General features: G+C 38.5%; 1 protein-coding gene across 4 annotated transcripts; it reads left to right on the top strand.

Annotated features, from left to right (window-relative positions):
* The first annotated feature begins 211 nt into the window (after positions 1-211).
* Positions 212-16,841, top strand: LOC141917800 (protein fem-1 homolog C-like). Of its 4 annotated transcripts, none has more exons than XR_012621467.1 (4): positions 212-341; positions 1,294-2,018; positions 11,495-13,546; positions 16,642-16,841. XR_012621467.1 is itself a non-coding variant. In XM_074811331.1 (3 exons), exons 2-3 carry the CDS (start codon positions 1,475-1,477, stop codon positions 12,802-12,804), a joined length of 1,854 nt encoding a protein of 617 aa, XP_074667432.1. In that variant the 5' UTR covers positions 212-341; positions 1,294-1,474; the 3' UTR covers positions 12,805-16,841. The 4 variants fall into 4 exon arrangements, 2 of the variants coding, with proteins under 2 accessions (XP_074667432.1, XP_074667433.1); XR_012621466.1 differs by having other exon boundaries at positions 11,495-14,646; XM_074811331.1 differs by having other exon boundaries at positions 11,495-16,841.
* The last annotated feature ends 859 nt before the right edge of the window (positions 16,842-17,700 follow it).

Raw genomic sequence — 17,700 nt, 5'->3', positions numbered from 1 at the left:
CTGCTCTACCCTTTGTTTTATTCTAGAGAAAGGAATATAAGGCACGGGCTGGGGAAAAGGAAACCCCCTACCTGGTCCCTACACACTACAGCTAACGAAAACCTACCTCCTGCTCGCTGCGTTCTGCTGGCCCACCCACGTTGTAGCGGAGGCGGTGCGGGGGGTCTTGCCCGCCCCCCTAGCGGGCAGCTACCACATCGCCACTGCCCGCCAGCACCGCCCCGCCCCGCTCTCAGCGTAGCTTGATAGGCGGCGTAGTCCCACCTTCCGCTCTGCTCCGAGTGGTTGGCGACGCTTAGGCGTGTTTCTTCTTGGGCCTGACGGCGGCTGGGATGTGTTTGGTAGGTTCCGCTGTACCTGGGTGGAAGGCTGGTGGTGGAGGTTAGTTGTTGTGGGGATTGGTCTGTCATGGAGGAGTTGGGTGGAGTGCGGGAGGCGGTGGGCGCTTCCACGTGAGGGTGGCTTCAGCGGGAGAGAGCTGGTGGCGTCCTGGGAAGGTATCCCCCACCAATATGTTCTCTGTGGGCGGTGGTGCTGCTGCCGCCTCCTCTCCCGTCTCTCTGGCTCTAGGCAGGTGGTGGAGGCCGCCTTGTCGCAGCGGTCATGTGGGGAGCAGCTTTGAGGGAGCTGGGGAGGGTTGTTTGGGGGGTGGGTGGCTGTTGGACTGGGGGTGGAAAAGAGGGGGGCCATCTGAAGGGAGGCATCGGGGGTAATCCTGGGGGGGTAGGCGGCTTTGGGCTGGGAGGCAAATATAGCGTGGTCTTGAAGGAGGAGATTTGTAGGTCGGGGGGGCCTTTGGACAGGCTGAGGGTGGTTGTGGTGGAAGGGCAAGTTTAGGGTTTCGGCGGTGTTTGATACTAAATCAAACGACTGTGGTAAGGACGCGTTTTGTCTTTCCGGTCAGGCTCTGAATTTGCTTCTTTGCCAGTAGGGTGGAGGTAGCACGGGGGTGTGTGTGTCTGTGAGCATGGGGCTCCTCAGAGGACCTGAGGGGATGGGGAGGCCTAATAGTTCTTTTCTTAGGCTATGCTTAAAAGCAGAAGTTGATACAAGTGTACGGTTTGTTATGTTGTGAGGGGAAAGTGTTTTACTGCAAATGGCATGGATAACACATTGCTAGGATCCAGCTTCCTGCTCAACATCTTTCCTTAAAGGGGCACTGTGCAGTCCAGGGAAGTCCTGTAGAAGGCAGCTGGATGTGGTTTGTTTGAGTATAGCTGTAGAAAAATGTAATTGTATATACTTATTTGAGAAGTAGAAGGTAAAAACATTTGGAATTTTTTTCTTTTGCAGAGTTACCAAGTGCAGCCTGTGCTTTGTCAGGACCTCGTTCAGAGTCTCCATGTTGTCCCATCTGCCTGATCTGAGAAAAAGTTGGAGACACTGTTTGTGCTGTGTGTTTCTAATAAGCTTTTGTTTGTGACTCTGAAAAAGGCAGGTTGTGTATCCTTCAAGAAATAGAGGTACCGACTAAATGGATCTAAAGACAGCAGTGTTCAATGCAGCTCGTGATGGCAAGCTGCGGCTCCTTTCCAAATTACTGGCAAGCAAAACCAGTGAAGAGGTGGCCTTACTAATGTCAGAAAAAACCAATGGTGCCACACCGCTTTTGATGGCAGCCCGTTATGGGCACGTTGATGTGGTGGAATACTTGTTGGACTATTGCTTTGCCTCTATAGAAATTGGTGGTTCGGTTAATTTTGATGGTGAGACCATTGAGGGAGCTCCGCCATTATGGGCAGCATCAGCTGCTGGCCACTTGAAGGTGGTTCAGTGTCTGTTGGATCACGGTGCATCTGTCAACAACACAACTCTAACAAATTCAACTCCGCTTAGAGCTGCCTGTTTTGATGGTCACCTAGAAATAGTAAAATATCTTGTGGAGCATAAAGCAGACTTGGAAGTATCAAACCGTCATGGGCATACATGCTTGATGATCTCATGTTACAAAGGCCATAAAGAAATTGCTCAGTATTTACTTGAAAAAGGAGCTGATGTTAACAGAAAAAGCATTAAAGGTAAGTTCAGTTTCATTTTTCTTTGTAGTAAATAGGGGTGAAGTTACTCATGTGTTCTTTAGGTTTGTGTAGTAATAAATAGATGAGCATATATTGTGTAAAATTAAGTATGTTTTTCATACTGCTTCTTAACAAACCAAATATGCTGTACATAAAATTCACCTGTGCCACTAAGACTAGAATAGGGAAAGATGCATAAAGGAGAATTCTTTTCTACACTGGAAATGAATAATCACTTTGCTCTTTACTCCTCCTCTCCCTCAAATTCTTGAATCCCTTTGGACCTTTTTTTCAATGTTAGTAAACAAAAATGTATTTTAGAATTAAGGAAATGTAGCTTCGTATGATTGTGATCACAACAGAAAGACTTCCAGTGGTGCACAGATCACAAAGAACATCTGTTTGCCTCTGTTCACAGTTATCCTGACACATTGTTCAAAGTGAAGACTTATGTCCTTTTTGCTGTGATCATATTTATGTGGACCTCTTATTCTAATTGCTGATTTTTTGTTACATCTCAAACTTGTATGTGAATATGATATTGGCCTAAAAAGCATAATGATTATTTCAGGTTATGGTTAACTTCTTAGCTCACTGAGCCAGGACTGTGTCTCAGCAGCTTATTTTATATATATATATATATGTTTATGACTAATAAGTGTTTCTGTAGCATAATACTTCAGTTGCCCTTTTCTGGCTAATTAAAATTTTAACAGTATAATATACTTCAAGTATATTTTGACAGAAAAACCTGTAGTGCCTAGCTTACTGCATATTATTGTTAAATGTGGAATATGAGAGTAATCTCTTTGAAAAAGCTGTTTGATTAAATATGCCTTTTTTTTCTGCAAGTCATGGAGTTACGTGGGTTTAATATAAAGAAAGCTAAACTAAAAATTCGTCAGAGACAGGCAGAGCAAAATAAATCTATCTTTGTAAGGATTTAAGGTTGCCTATGAATCATGGACTTGTCATAGGATAAAAATGTCATGTTTTTAGACTGAGTTCTTGGAATAACAAGTAAATATAAAACATACATTATTTTTAGTTTAAAACTCATCCCTTTATGTAGTAGGTATGAGCAGAGCTGCTAAATACCTGATGTCACAGGAAAACAATAAATCTGTGGCTCTCTTATTCCTCATTTTTGTGTCAGTGGAGTAGGCTTTAATTTACTTAACCTTATATTATTCACTTTACTAGTGCATTAATTTTATTTTTATTTGTAGCTTAAATGACTGAATGGCAGCTGTACACTCCTGAGGATTTCCTAGCTGCTCTCAGGTTTTTTTATTATCGTAATTCCTTCCTCTTTCTGCTTCCTTCAGTTTGTGTGACTTACAACTTAGGCACATGAGCAAAACTTCCTAAGGTATTAACTGATCCTTATTTTTTTAATAAAAATAAAAATGTTGGATATATTTTAGCTCATAAAAATTCATTTTATCTTCCGGACTACAGTGTGTACAAATGCATGTGTGTACATATATCTATTGGTCAAGTATGGACTACCTTTTTGTGTTTGGAAACAAATGCTCCTCTCTATGATGTGAGCATACTTTTTTGGCATCATGAAGCAGTCTGATCTCTGAAGTTATTAAATAAGCAGTGACAAGTTGTGGTGGTTTAGTCCCTGCCGGGGTCTGAGACCACGCGACCGCTGCCCCTCCCCCACAAAGGGAGTGAAATACAAAGCCCAGGGCTGAGATAAGGAAAGGTTTAATACAACAGAGCAACAGCAACACAACAAACAACAACAATAACAGTAATAACAATGAACAGAGCAAGGTATGTACTGATACAGCAGTGAGAGCACCGGCTGCGCCAACCACGCGATCACCAATTCTTCCCGTGCTCTGGCCCCTGGTCAGCATGGTATATGAATAACCCAGCTAGAGCTTCCCCCCACTGCTGGGGAAACTTAACCCTATCCTGGCTAAACCAGGACACAAGCTAAAAGAGAGAAAGTGCAATAAACCCTGAAAGTCAGCTGTGGAAAGGCAGAAGAACTGAGCAAAACTGGTAGCCTTAAATATTACAACAGTATGGGTGTTGCAATGGCTGAGGCTCAACAACTAACCTTCTGAACTTTGTTTTGCATTAATACTCACTAGCTATTAATTTCAAAATGAATGTTTCCAATAGGATTCATTCTACATTGTCATATTCCACCTCAAAGTCTCTGTTGCTTTCAGTTTTTACTCCTCCCTGTTGTCTAAGAACTCTCTTGACAGAGTAGGGGGTGCTTGTGGTAGGGAGATGAAGAGAACTTAGAGTGCTCTGCTCAAGTAAAGTTGTTGCTATCCTTGTATCTAACTAAACTAGACCCCTTTCTGGGCCATTCATGGAGAAGCTACTGTCAATTTTGCTGCATTTTAAAATATAAAGCTTCTTATAAGAACAAAACTAATGTAACTTAACAGCATTTTTCTAAACCTAGTAATGGGAGGTTACTAGAGGTTCTCTTCCAGATATTCTTGAAACCAGGGAAAGAGCGAGAGGGTAAAATTACTCGAACTATCCCTTAGGCTTTTCCAGTAGATTTTCTTATTGTAACATAGGACTTTATTCACACTTAAGAAATGGGGAGAGTTCTAGAGCTGGGAAAATGTGAAAATATGTTTTCAAGTGTTGATAGTTTCAGGGAAAAATCCAAATACTTGGAGATATCAGAATAGGTAAGTTCACAGAGATCTAAAAGTCAGGATGGCAATTGAAGCAGGGGTATAAAAGAGTAGTTTTAAAAACATGCAATTAAGTCCCACTTCTAAAATACAGATATAATCCAGCAACTGTTTTGGACTACTAAAGTTCAGAATGCAAGTGTTTTAGAAGGAGAGTTGTGGAAGTGCAAAAGGACAGCTAGGATATGATTTCTGAGTCTGATTCAGATAGGATCCTATGCTGAGGTAAAGTATAGGTCTAGCACCATCTAACAGGAGATGATGGTGAAGAAGGAGGTAACAAGATGTTTGGGGTTAGACAAGTGCTATACTGCAAAAGATGGTCAATAGTTTTGAATTTACAATATGAGCATTTAGTTGTCTTTGTTCTTGCCACTGTTTTACAGATCTGACTTTTACAGTTTCACCAAGCTTTTATGAAGAACATGAGAGCCCCAAAAATGGAAACAAAGGATTTTCTTAATACTTTGACACATGAACAGTGCAAATGAGGATAAGAAAACTTGTTTCTTTTAGAATTATGGAAAATAGCAAAGATACCTGTAGAATTGAAGACTTTTTTAGAAGAGTGGAAAGTAGTTAAAGCAATGCTTCCAATGTGAGTTAATTTGGCACTGTCTTCCTAATTCAGAGGCTTTTCCAGTACATTACTCCTGGTTTGAGAAGCTGCAGGTTAAAACTAACAGGGCTTTGATATATTTCACTTGTAACATAAGGAATAGTATGGATAATACTGTAGTAGCAGAAACCTGAGTTTTTTCATGAGGGGGAAGAACCCTAGAGCTAAACTCTGAATGAGGCACAGAACGCCTATCCATGTGCTTGGAGCAGGAGGAACATTCTGCATTTTGGCTGCATGCAGTTTTCTATTCTGCTGCACTGTGAAGCCTGCCAACGATCTGTAGTTAAAGGATAATGCTCCCTTACAGTGTTAATAGACTTCTGGAGTCTTGATCAGTGTTTTGCTGATGTGTTTCTGTGCAGTTGTCTTTTGGCTAGTCAGTGTTTCTGTGGTATGTGGGGGTGGGGGGAGATGCTTGCTCTTGTAATTCAAGTGATAGCAGTCTTTGCTGGGCCTCGAAATTATGGATTTGGGCTTTGTTGGTGATCTATCTGGGGCTGTGTGTGTTGGAATTGGATTTTTCTATTTAACTTAATTTCCACAACAGAGATATTTCACATGCAAACTATTTTAAAGGGATATTATACCTCTAGTCTAACTCAAGATAGAATACTTGGATCTTGCACTTTCAGAAATGGCAATGCATGTTTTGATACTTTGCTGCCGCGATTGAGAGACGGGAGGCAGGCTTGATGCAAGCAAAGTTCTCCACTTTATTACATGTAACACTCATTTTTATAGAAAATCAGAAGATGCGTGTGTTAAATTGATTGGTTGCTATGCTTCAGAATTCTTATCAGCATGCGCTAATCAGTAGCTACTTAACACTTAGCAAGTGGACTAATAGCAACTAAGCCGCTCCTATAAAAAACTCTAAATTCCTAGCTGTCTGCACCGTCTTCGGCCGTTTATCAAGCATGACTCACAGGTTAGCAATTCTTCACTGTATCAGCACTTTTCCCAGTGCTTTTCTCTTCCCTTTATCAGGCCTCCCAAGGTTTGTAGCCTACAAGTTCCAGTACATCCCCCTCTAACAACGGAGCAGTACAGGCCGTTCTGTCTGAGTCCTTCAAGTCGTACCCGACACTTTGCATTATGCTTTATCCCTTCTCCATCAAACCTGCTCTAATAATGGAGGTTCATTCCCTTCCTTTCTACAATTAAGAAGTTAAACTATGAAGTACACAAGCTCCGATAGCCAGGATGGTGTGTACATAATGGCGCAGGGAATAAAGACTCTTTCCAAAAATAATTACTTGAAAGGCAGATTTTTTTCTTTTTTTCCTGAATGTGGCTTGTAACTCTTTCCATCATGGAGTTGCTTGGAATGTGGTCTCTTTCTCATCAAGATGATATTCCTGGGTTTCACTGATGGTCTTTACTACCTCTGTCTCCCTTCAGTTGTTAACAGACACATCTGCCAGCCAAAAGACTATTTTTTTTTTCCCCCGTTCTAAGTGTTGTAAAGGGCCTCAGGCAAGAATGCACCCAAGGACATAATTTTTGCAACTGTGATGGGTCCATCCTGGGGAGGGCAGAGAAACCAACAGACACCTGTGGGAGCCACAGATAAGAAAGCTGAGAAACTTTACAGACAGAGCAATAAGCCAAGACGAGGCCATATATGACAAAAACCTCAGAGTTCATGGAGAGGACACTAAAATACCTCTTCAACAACCACTAGGGACCACCACAGACCACCAAAAACCCCCATGGAAGCCCCTCGGAGACCCTTCCACAGATTTCAGTACGCTTGCGCAAGGTATTAACATATGCATTAGATTCCCTGAAAAATAGGTGGGTACTTCTCAGAAATTACTTGAATGTTAATTTCTTTTATTGTATATAATGAGAGTGCCTTTGTGTTTCAGTATGTGGGTTAGGTGGAGCAATTTTTCCCCCCCCCCTGCCCTGTGCATCCAGCGTTGCAATAAAGAGAATGCCTGCTTCTTAATGCTACATTGCATTGGTGTTAAGAGGTTTATTCCCTATTTCGGTGACAATAGGACAAGGGGTAATGGGTTTAAACTGAAAGAGGGTAGATTTAGATGAGATGTAAGGAAGAAGTTCTTCCCTGTGAGGGTGGAGCTAGATGACCTTTAAAGGTGTCTTCCAACCCAGTCTGATTCTATGACTTGAATGCACCCCAAAGTAGCTACATTAACTGGTGGCTCAGCCTACATCCATATGGATCTGGTTTTGGCTTCATCACTGAGTGTTCCAGAAGTGCAGATGGCCTGAGGAGCCAGTCAGTATTTACTTCTGGTTTGACAGCTATAGTTAAGTTCTAATTAGACTTTTTTCTAACACAGCAATATGACTTTTATAATGTATCTGTTTATTGGCAAGCTGGTTTTGTGTATTTGTCTGCTTTTGATCTCTTTCCATCTTAAGAATTTAAAGGTCTCATGGTTGTCTATCTGGAGGTTTGAACAGTTTTCCATAATAAAGCAAGAAGGAATTATAGTTAATGAACTACAGTTGACAAAGCAAACTTTTAATCCACCTAAATTTGGAAAAATATTTGTTCCTGTGATTGGAAATTTTGTTGGTCTCTGTAGAAACTGTAGTGTGACCCAGACCAGTATATAGGTGAAGCTCCTGTCACTGACTTAACGCTCCATTAGTGGCAAAGGTTGCCTAGGTTATTTGAGACTGAAAATCATTTCTTATTAAGACCTGGTTTTAGTTTCATGAGTTTTGATGTAACAGATAATTTTGGGTGCCACTTTGCATGGAATGTCTTCCTCAGCTTACTTTTTTTGTAAGTGATAGTAAAATAGTTGGCTGCTATTCAGAAATGTATTGGAAAAAGAGCATTTAGCAAGTCAAGCTCACTATATTAATCTAATGTTTTGTGGGTTGGGTTTGTTTTGTTGTAAGTTGGGGGGTTTTTTGAGGGTTGGGTTTTGGGTTTTTTTTTTTAATGTTTGGAACTTGCACTTAAAATATTTTGAGGGGACAAAATGCGATCACAGCTTCTGTTCTACTATAACTGTAAAAACCGCTTAACCTTTAGTCATAATATTTTGAAAATAGATTTTTGCACACCTTTGGTATGAATTTGATTAGTGTGGTAGCTAAATTCTTATTATCCAGTGTGCTCAGATTGAGACCTGGTTTGTCTTGAATAACTTGTTCCTCCTTACTATTGTCTTTCTGGTTACTAGAATTGAGAGTGGTAAGTAAGTCTTGAAATGTGCTGTCAGATCTTCTGATGGTCCACAAGCAAGTTTGAGAAAGAAGCAGCAGATTAATTTACATGTAAAGTTTCAGAAAGTGAAAGATGAGAAGAGAAAGTGAGGAGGGGATGGTTGGAATACTACAGGGGAACAGAAGCAAAATGTTCTGTGCCCATTAGAAAACTTTCATCTAAATAGACCTTGAGTTTCTACATACTTTTGCTGTATACTAAAACTTGCAAAAATTCTTGGATATACTTCTTCTCATCGAGTGGTCTATCTACAGAAGATAAAAGCAAGCTACTATTTGATAATCTAACTCAAAAGATAGGATAGAGGTTTGCATTGTGGATCTAAAGCATCTGGTTCTGCTTGTGACAAGTAGGTATGAATTTAGAGGACGGTCATCATGGTTTCACCAAATATTTCTGAATTTTGCTTTTTTTTTTTTCTTCAGAGTTTGACTTCATATCCCCTTACCAAGTTTCTCATTAAAAAGAAAATAAGAATGCTGTGAAATCAAAAGCTAGGAGATACCAAGATTATTTACATAAACTTCATTCTCATTCCAATTATAAGAATCTGAATTAGGAACAGAATTTCTTTCTGAAATGTATTTAACAAATATGAGTCTCTTTTTTTTTTTTCCATGTAAATAGATATATACATGTACCAACTTCAAATATTTTTGCATTTGAATTTAACCTATTTAAGATAGCATGAACAATATATTCTGAGCAGAAGGAATTTGTTACTGGAAAGCCTTTACCTCCATCTAATTTTCAGTTTATTTCAATGCAGTGTTCAGCTTTTAAGACAAATCTCAGGCATGTTTTAGGGACTGATTTGAGTTTTACTGGCTAAACACTCTAATATAGTGAACTGCATGTTCTAGAGATTAGAGTCAGGGGGGTACATTAAGAAAACGTACAAAGGTAAATTTAAGCTGTTGAGATCAGGAGACTATACCTACAAAAATGCACTTTTCTCAAACATCAGCTGAAGATTTCAAGACTACTCCTTTGTTTCCTTACCTACTTCAGTTCTGTTATAGGTCTAGAAATATAACAGCAAATCCCACTGCAAATCATCAGTGTCTTGTTGGCATAGAAAAAAGCCTGCCAAAAATGCAAATGAGGAAGTTTTAGGAAACTTTTCCCTTTAATTAAGGAATAGAATTGAACATGGCTTGAAGGTTTGCTTAACGTAACTAGGCTGCTCTTAGCATAAGTATGAGTTAGCAAATACTGTGAGTTCTTGTTTTGGCTAACCGCAAATAGGGGCCTACCCCTCTGCAGGGGTATGATATATATACCAAGACAGTCGCCTTTAGGCGGTATGCCTTGCTATCTAGGAAACCATAAATTTTTGTAACCAGACTGCTTGCTTATCAGGGATTAACTGTAGGATGTATGGAATGTTTGATAAAATTGTTATCTAAGCTAACTGAAATTCTACCTTGGTGGTGCATTTTGCAGGGTGTGGACCCTATGCTCTCCCCACTAGTGAAAATAAAGGTGTTTTTGGCTTACAGTCTGTCTGTGAGTCAGTTCCTTTGAATCACTCTCTGAACTTTTTAAAAGCCAAATCAGATGACTATGAATGTACAGAATCCTTGGAAAAGGTGGTCTCACTTGAGAATGTGGAAACTTGCTGATGGTGTAACAGATACTGATGATCTGATGGACAGTAAACCAGAACTTACAAGGCTAGTGGTATAAGACACTTTAATTGGGGGGATGGGATTCTTACATGGGTGTGCTGTTAATTATTTTCATGTTAATGTAGTGGGAGGCTGTAAAGCTGGTATGCCTGAATCTGTAGTATATATGAAAAAGAAGCTAGGTTTAAACTGTGTAGTTTTAAAAGCTATCAACCACACAAGAGGCTTTATTATGTTGGGGAGGAGGGGGGGAGTTATTGTCCATCTTCTTGTCTCCTCCAGTGAAATATTCATGATCTTAAACAAAACTTTCTTCTACTTGAATCATAGTAGTTAAGTATTTAACTGTGGTGTCCAATGTTTTCTTTTTAATTTGCTGCAAGTATGTTTTTTTCAGTCAGGTGGCAGTAGTGCTTACTGGAAATTTCACCACATAGTGTGAGTGCCACCTGAATGCCTTTAGCATGACATTGCATATTCTCTTAATGAGAAATAATGTAAATGATAAGACTTATAAGACAGACAAAGGGCTGCATGTTGTGTGTTGAAGGTATTGTTTGGTTTCTTTCTGTTTGGGTTTTCTTTTGGCTTTTGGGAATCCTGAGCAGAAGGGTTAATGTGGGACTTCAGGATAAAGACCTTATAAAGTACTAAGAATAGTTTGTCTGTGTGTGTACATAGGCTTGACAAAATAAGCAGGTCCTTCAGAATATTCTGGCAGTCTCTGAGGCCCCATCTGAGATGAAGGGCCTGTTGTGATGAGTTGTATTTGCCTTTGCGTACGATTATTACCTTGGAACACTTTAATCAAAGGCTTTGGATGAAAGAGAGGAAGAGGTACAGTGTAGAGGTGAGCAAGGCCAATGTTGAGTTAGCACAGCTTTATTTTTTTTATACAGACTTTTTTTTTTATCGTGTATGGAGATAGGGAGAAAGGAAGGAAATCTGAAAAGGGAAGAAGGGAAAATATAACAACTCAAGATGGCAAGCTTAGGTTTCTGTCTTATACTTGAAAGCAGATATAAAATTGCTCATGTAGTAGAGAATTCTGGTTTAAGTTTTGAATACTGAGACATAAGTGTCCTTAAAATCTGTTTGGACCCTTAAATTCTTTTGGGTAATAATGTCAAGCATTTTGATTTGTATAACTGCCTGGTAGCCTTGATGTTTTAATTGGGTCTTGAATGTTTTAACTTGTCATTTAAGCCTTTCATAGTCTGTAGATGTCAAAACAGATTTTACTTTTATTTTAGCTATTAATGTGATATTTAGACTATAATTTGATTATGATTTATGTAACTGTGTTGTTTTTTTTCTTTTGCTAGGAAACACTGCATTACATGACTGTGCAGAATCTGGAAGTTTAGAGATCATGAAGATGCTTCTCAAGTATTGTGCTAAGATGGAAAAGGATGGTTATGGAATGTCTCCCCTTCTGTCAGCCAGTGTGACAGGCCACACAAATATTGTGGACTTTCTGACCCAACATGAACAGACCAGTAAAATAGAATGTATAAATGCTCTGGAACTTCTAGGAGCAACATTCGTGGACAAAAAGAGAGATCTGCTTGGCGCTTTGAAATACTGGAAGCAAGCTATGGAAATGAGATACAGTGATAGGACTATTATCCTGAACAAACCTGTGCCACAAACACTAATTATGGCCTATGATTATGCTAAAGAGGTAAACAGCTCAGAAGAGCTAGAAAATCTTATTGCAGACCCTGATGAGATGAGAATGCAAGCACTATTAATTAGAGAACGTATTCTTGGTCCTTCTCACCCAGATACATCCTACTATATTAGATACAGAGGTGCTGTCTATGCAGACTCTGGAAACTTTAAGCGATGCATCAACTTATGGAAGTATGCTTTGGATATGCAGCAGAGCAATCTAGATCCACTGAGCCCTATGACAGCCAGCAGTTTACTATCATTTGCTGAACTCTTTTCCTTCATGCTGCAGGACAGGGCAAAAGGCCTGCTAGGCACTACTGTTACATTTGATGATCTCATGGGTATACTGTGCAAAAGTGTTCTTGAAATAGAGCGGGCCATGAAACAAATCCAGTGCCCTCCTGATCCAATACAGCTGAACAAAGCTCTTTCTATTATTTTGCATTTGATTTGCTTGTTGGAAAAAGTACCTTGCAGCTCAGAACAGGAGCATTTTAAGAAACAGACTATTTACAATTTTCTTAAGCTTCAGCCTAGAGGGAAGAATAACTTCAGTCCACTTCACCTTGCTGTTGACAAGAATACTACATGTGTGGGTCGCTACCCAGTTTGTAAATTCCCCTCTCTACAAGTTACAGCTATCCTGGTGGAATGTGGTGCTAATATAAATGTCAGAGACTCTGATAACAACAGTCCTTTACATATTGCTGCACTGAACAACCATCCAAGCATCATGAATTTTCTTATCAAGTCAGGTTCACACTTTGATGCCACAAACTTGCATAAACAAACTGCTATTGATTTGCTGGATGAGAAGAAAATAGCAAAAACCTTAATCCAGCCTATAAATCATACTACGTTGCAGTGTCTTGCTGCTCGTGTTATAGTGAATCATAACATATGCTATGCAGGGCACATCCCTGAAAAACTAGAGACATTTGTTTTGCTCCATAGATAATAGTATGCAGTCCCAGAGTGCTGCTGTTGAAGCATGATTTGGTGACAGTGTTTTTCTTGAGCACTGTTGTTATATGCCAGTATTCCCTTAGTTTGCTCTATCTTGCTCTTGTTGGCTAAAGCATCGTTAGCATTGCATCTGTGGAGCTGGTTAACCAATATTTGAATATGCCATATATTTTGTGGATTTAGGAATGTAGTGCCATATTTAGACTTAAAATTGTTTGCCAAAGGCTTGTCTATTCTGGTCTTACTTGTCTGTTGGGTGTTTAGGACCAAGTTGAATGTTTTCCACTGATGTCTTTTTACCACAACTGTTGTGTGGATTTTATACAGTTGGAGGGTCATCTTTTTTGGTTTTGCTTGAGCATTTCTACTCTTACTCTATTCTTTTTCTATGGACTTGTTAAACTGTGCAAGTTGTACAGACTTGTTAACGCTTGCAACTACCATAAGTGCTTTTTATCTTCTCTATGCACTGACTTAAACATGACTGTTGTGTGTGAACATATTTCTATGCAGCAGTTGGACAATTTCAACTTAAATGCCAGTTTTGATTTGCAGTTTTGTTTAGAGCTCTTTTTGAGAATGCTGCCTTCATAGTGTGACAACTTTTGGAGCTACATATCACCTTTCTGAACTGGGATTTAACTTTATTCTAGCTGTAATTGAGGTTGCTTTTCTCTTGGTCCTCTGGAAATCTCTGCTAAATCTGTGAGAAGAAAATCTCTCTTGTTCTCATGGTAATCCACTTGAATTTTTAATCTGATAATCATTCTCTCACATAATGCAGTTAGAGGAAGAGTCCTCATCATGTACAACTGACAGCTTCCCTTTTGCACTAATGTCTTGTTTGTGTGTTACGTGACTAGATGTTCGAAGTTGAACCTCAAGCTTAATGATACACTCTAATGAGAAATAGATGAAATGTATGCCATAGTTCAAACTTACAAATCAAGTTCTTTAGCTACAAAAGAAACTAAAGCATGTTGGTGGTGTGATGCTTATCAATCCAGAAATATAGGCATCATCAGTATAACATAGTAAATAGTTGTATGCCAGAGTGTCTCCTTCATTTTAAATATCTTTATATATGCATGTTTTTTCCATTTCTTATTATCTGTCAGCTGTATTTAAAGAAAAAGAAGTTCTGTTGTGTATATATAGCTCCTAATTAAACTTAACTATTTTTATAATATTTGCATAATAGCTGAACTTTTACAACAGAAAGGGCTCATTTGACTTGATAAGAAATCTATAAAAGAATTTCATAAAGGAGAGTGAGATTCAGGTATTTAATATAATTCAGCACTTTACTGTTGATTAATAGTAGAATTTATTATGGCACACTAGCCATGCAGATGTCTAAGTGAAATTAATTTGTGTCAAGTAGAATACAGTTTACCTGCAAATTTAGTATTCTAGCATATTGGATACTGTTGACTTGATGTTTCATTTCAGTGATGGGCAGTAAATGGGTTTCTTGCTCCAGAAACTCTACAAGTTGATTTTTGGCTTTTGTTGGTGATAGAGATATGTAAAAACCAAATTAAGTAGATAAAGGAAAATATTTAGGAGGGTGTTTTTAAATTTCATATTGGAGTATTTTTCTTTTGTGAATTAAGTTGATGAAGAATGCTTTGAGAGTATAAAAGAGTGTGTGTGTGTGTGTGTATATATATATATATATAAAAAAAAAAGAAATTCATCCCTGCTTCTTGGCTGTTTCAGGTTTTCTCTTGGTGTACAGTGTGGAGCCAACAAGCTTAGCCATTCTTGGGGAAAATATTGGGATACTTTTAAACAAAAATACTTTGAAAGTAGTTGTTGTGGTTTGAACCAGGTAGGCAACCAAACACCACACAGCTGTTTGCTCACCCTCCCCCACCTGGGGGATGAGGAGATAATTGGAGGGTGTAAAGGGAGACTTGTAGGTTGAGATGATAACACTTTAATAATTGAAATAAAATAAAACAATAACAATAATAAAAAGTACACATGGGTAATGCACACTGCGATTGCTCACCACCTGCTGACTGATATCCAGCCTGTTCCCAGCTAGTGATCCTGGAAAAGCCAAGATCCCAAAACCACAATCCTGGAAGTGAGAGAGAACCCCCTCCTTCCCAGTTGACCCTCCTTTATGTACTGAGCATGACATTACATGATACGGAATATTTCATTGGTTAATTTTGGGTCCGGTGCTCTGGCCATGCTCCCTCCCAGCTTCTTGTGCACCTGCACACGGGCAGGACATGGGGAGTTGGAGAGTCCTTGATCTCTGAGCAACAACTGAACACATCAGTGTGTTATCAGCATTCTTCTCATACCCAATCCCATCCTGAACCCAAAGCACAGCACTATTCTAGCTACTAAGAAGGAAAATTAACTCTATCCCAGCCAAAACCAGGACAGTAGTGCTGTCTGTATATTGCCACTTTCAAACTCTTATTTTGAAACAACTTTTACCTGTTTGTCCCATGGCATACCTATATTATATGAAATTTTGAGTATAAGGAAATCCTATTTCTCTTGAAAATGTGCAGCAGTAAACTTTTATTAAATTGGCTGATTTTTGTTCTGATTTGTGATGATTAAACTACATGCCACCCAAGTTGTCAGTTGTGAGAACAAGTATCTTGATTTTGTATTTCTTGGTTTTGATATACTTCTCTACTCTCTGTAAGTTGGTGTAATCAACAAATCATACCATGCTAGGAAAGAGCCACATAATATTTTTATGGTTTGAAGTATAATACTTCAAGTAATAAAAAAAGTCATCTTTCTATAGGTCACAGAGAAAGGGATTTTTAGATCACTGTTTTATACTCCGGAATCTGTATTGCTCTTTAGTGTTTGTGATTTGAATGTCTTTATAACTGTATAATATCCTGCTTAAAATTAATTTCTTGGAGATCATTAGTCCAGAAATAGAACTAAAAAATTGTAATAGTATGTGCTGCTATTATTAGCAAAGTTTTGAATGGAAAACACCCCACAAGAGAAAGCATATGACTATCTAATATGTGTAAATCTAGTGAAAATTGCCAGGCCTTACAGGGCTTATTGTTAGCTACTTGAGTTTTGGGGTTTTCTGTTTGTTTTTAACTTGTGAAGTACTGATTTACTCTATGTAATTCTGTCTAAATATCTACCAACACACAAATCCTGAATATCACCACCTATATTCAGAATTTAATTTTACAAGGTCATGAGGCTATCTTCTGATTTCTTAACTGTGATGATGTCAGATATTCAAGCTTAGGTGACCAGATGGATAAATTAATGCATTTAATTCCACTTTCTGTTTAACCCTGTATGTGTACGTTACCCCCATTTAACTTTTGCTTCATTTTAAAAGAAATCAGTACAGACGCTATGTTGAGTAATGTAATTAGTTAAGGATTTACTGATTGGGAAGGAGGGTAAGGACAGTAGGCCCAGTCTGAGATGTCTGTGCCACTATGGCTAGTGCTAATGGATGGTAGCAGTTTTGCCCCCTCAGCCCCTAATTCAAACCAGGAATGTCTCACTTAAGTATAGATAACAACTTGCTGGACTAGGGGTTTTTTTCTTGGTTTTTGGTTTCTTGGATTTTTTTTGTTTGTTTGGATTTTAATTCTTAGTCTTATTACCCATTCAGAGATGGGAATAAGATTATTTTAGTGAAACATGTTGATACTAAATGCAGTAGTGTTGTTAGCTGAACACAAACTATGGTAAGGACAAGGAACTAAAGAGCATTCGGAACACATAGAACTGTTATCCTTTTTTGTCATATTATTAACTAAATTTTTTTCTGTTCTTATCTTCCCATTTGTGTTTTTCTGATTAAAAGTACTTTTTCAGAACTGCCAACCCATAAAGATATTGAGAACATTGAAGAAAAAATTGTATGCCCTGTGGGGGTGAAATAGATTTAAAAATTGATTAAATAATTTGCAGGTATGTATTTTTAAAGACAAGGATACTGATACCCTCTTGCTTGTTGAGACCTCTGAAGTTGGATTTTTATTTTTAAATAAATACTCAAAGTACTCTTCCTTCTGATCTTCTTGGGCTTCCACTGAAATACTTCAGCTAGGAAGATGAAAAGTATTGTGTTTTTTTTTTTTAAAAAAAAAGCTGTTCTTGACAAGTTCTAAAATTAGATTCCTATTTAAATATCACTTATGTCAGTAACAAGATTCCAGCTGTTTGTGGTGTCTCTGAGGTTCTGATTGTGAGGCACATGGTATAAAGGCACTTTTTAAAATGCAAGGCAACAGTGTGGTTATTTTTTCCATGTATACTCTACAACAGTCCTTGGATAAGAGGTATTTTTATATATATTACCTAAATACCAAAAGTTCTCTTTTAACAACTGTTTTGAAACTGGTTGAAATTAAACTCTTTCCACTTTTTTATAAAACACTCATATAGAAGGAATGGAATGCTACAGCAGAATTCTCACTAAAGGATTAAAAAAGGATAAAAACCTTAATAGGAAAGACATGTGCCTCTTAGTTTCATATCAACTGCAAGTTAATAGTGGCAGGATATGACTACTCTGGAAATAGCTTCCTCGTGCTTTGAATTATAGAGTGGAATGCCTGCTATACTCTAAAATATTGACAAATGTGAGTACGAAGACTTAACACTCATTTGTGTTCTGTGACTACAATGAAGTGGTATTTAATGCTTCAAAGTAGCTTTGAGGAGTATGATGGAGACATACTAGACTTAAATATAGTTTGTTTTACATTGTTCAAATCTCTTTGGGTGTGAAAGTAACTGTTGAACCCTCAGTGAGCAGAATGAAAAGTTATTGTTCATTTGGTTTTAACTAACTCTGTGTTCCACTCTATCACAAAGACTTCCTGCGCAGGGAATTTCCACGTAACTTAAATATTTCAAT

Source organism: Strix aluco, chromosome W, assembly GCF_031877795.1.
Source record: "Strix aluco isolate bStrAlu1 chromosome W, bStrAlu1.hap1, whole genome shotgun sequence".
Lineage (NCBI taxonomy): Eukaryota > Metazoa > Chordata > Aves > Strigiformes > Strigidae > Strix > Strix aluco.
Note: the sequence above shows the minus strand (reverse complement) of the source record. Positions and strands in the feature narration are given on the sequence as shown.

Coding starts and splice junctions, on each gene's coding strand:
- LOC141917800 (XM_074811331.1), top strand. CDS start 1,475: ATGGATCTAAAGACAGCAGTGTTCAATGCAGCTCGTGATGGCAAGCTG. Junction 2,019..11,494: donor TAACAGAAAAAGCATTAAAG/GTAAGTTCAGTT, acceptor TTCTTTTGCTAG/GAAACACTGCATTACATGAC.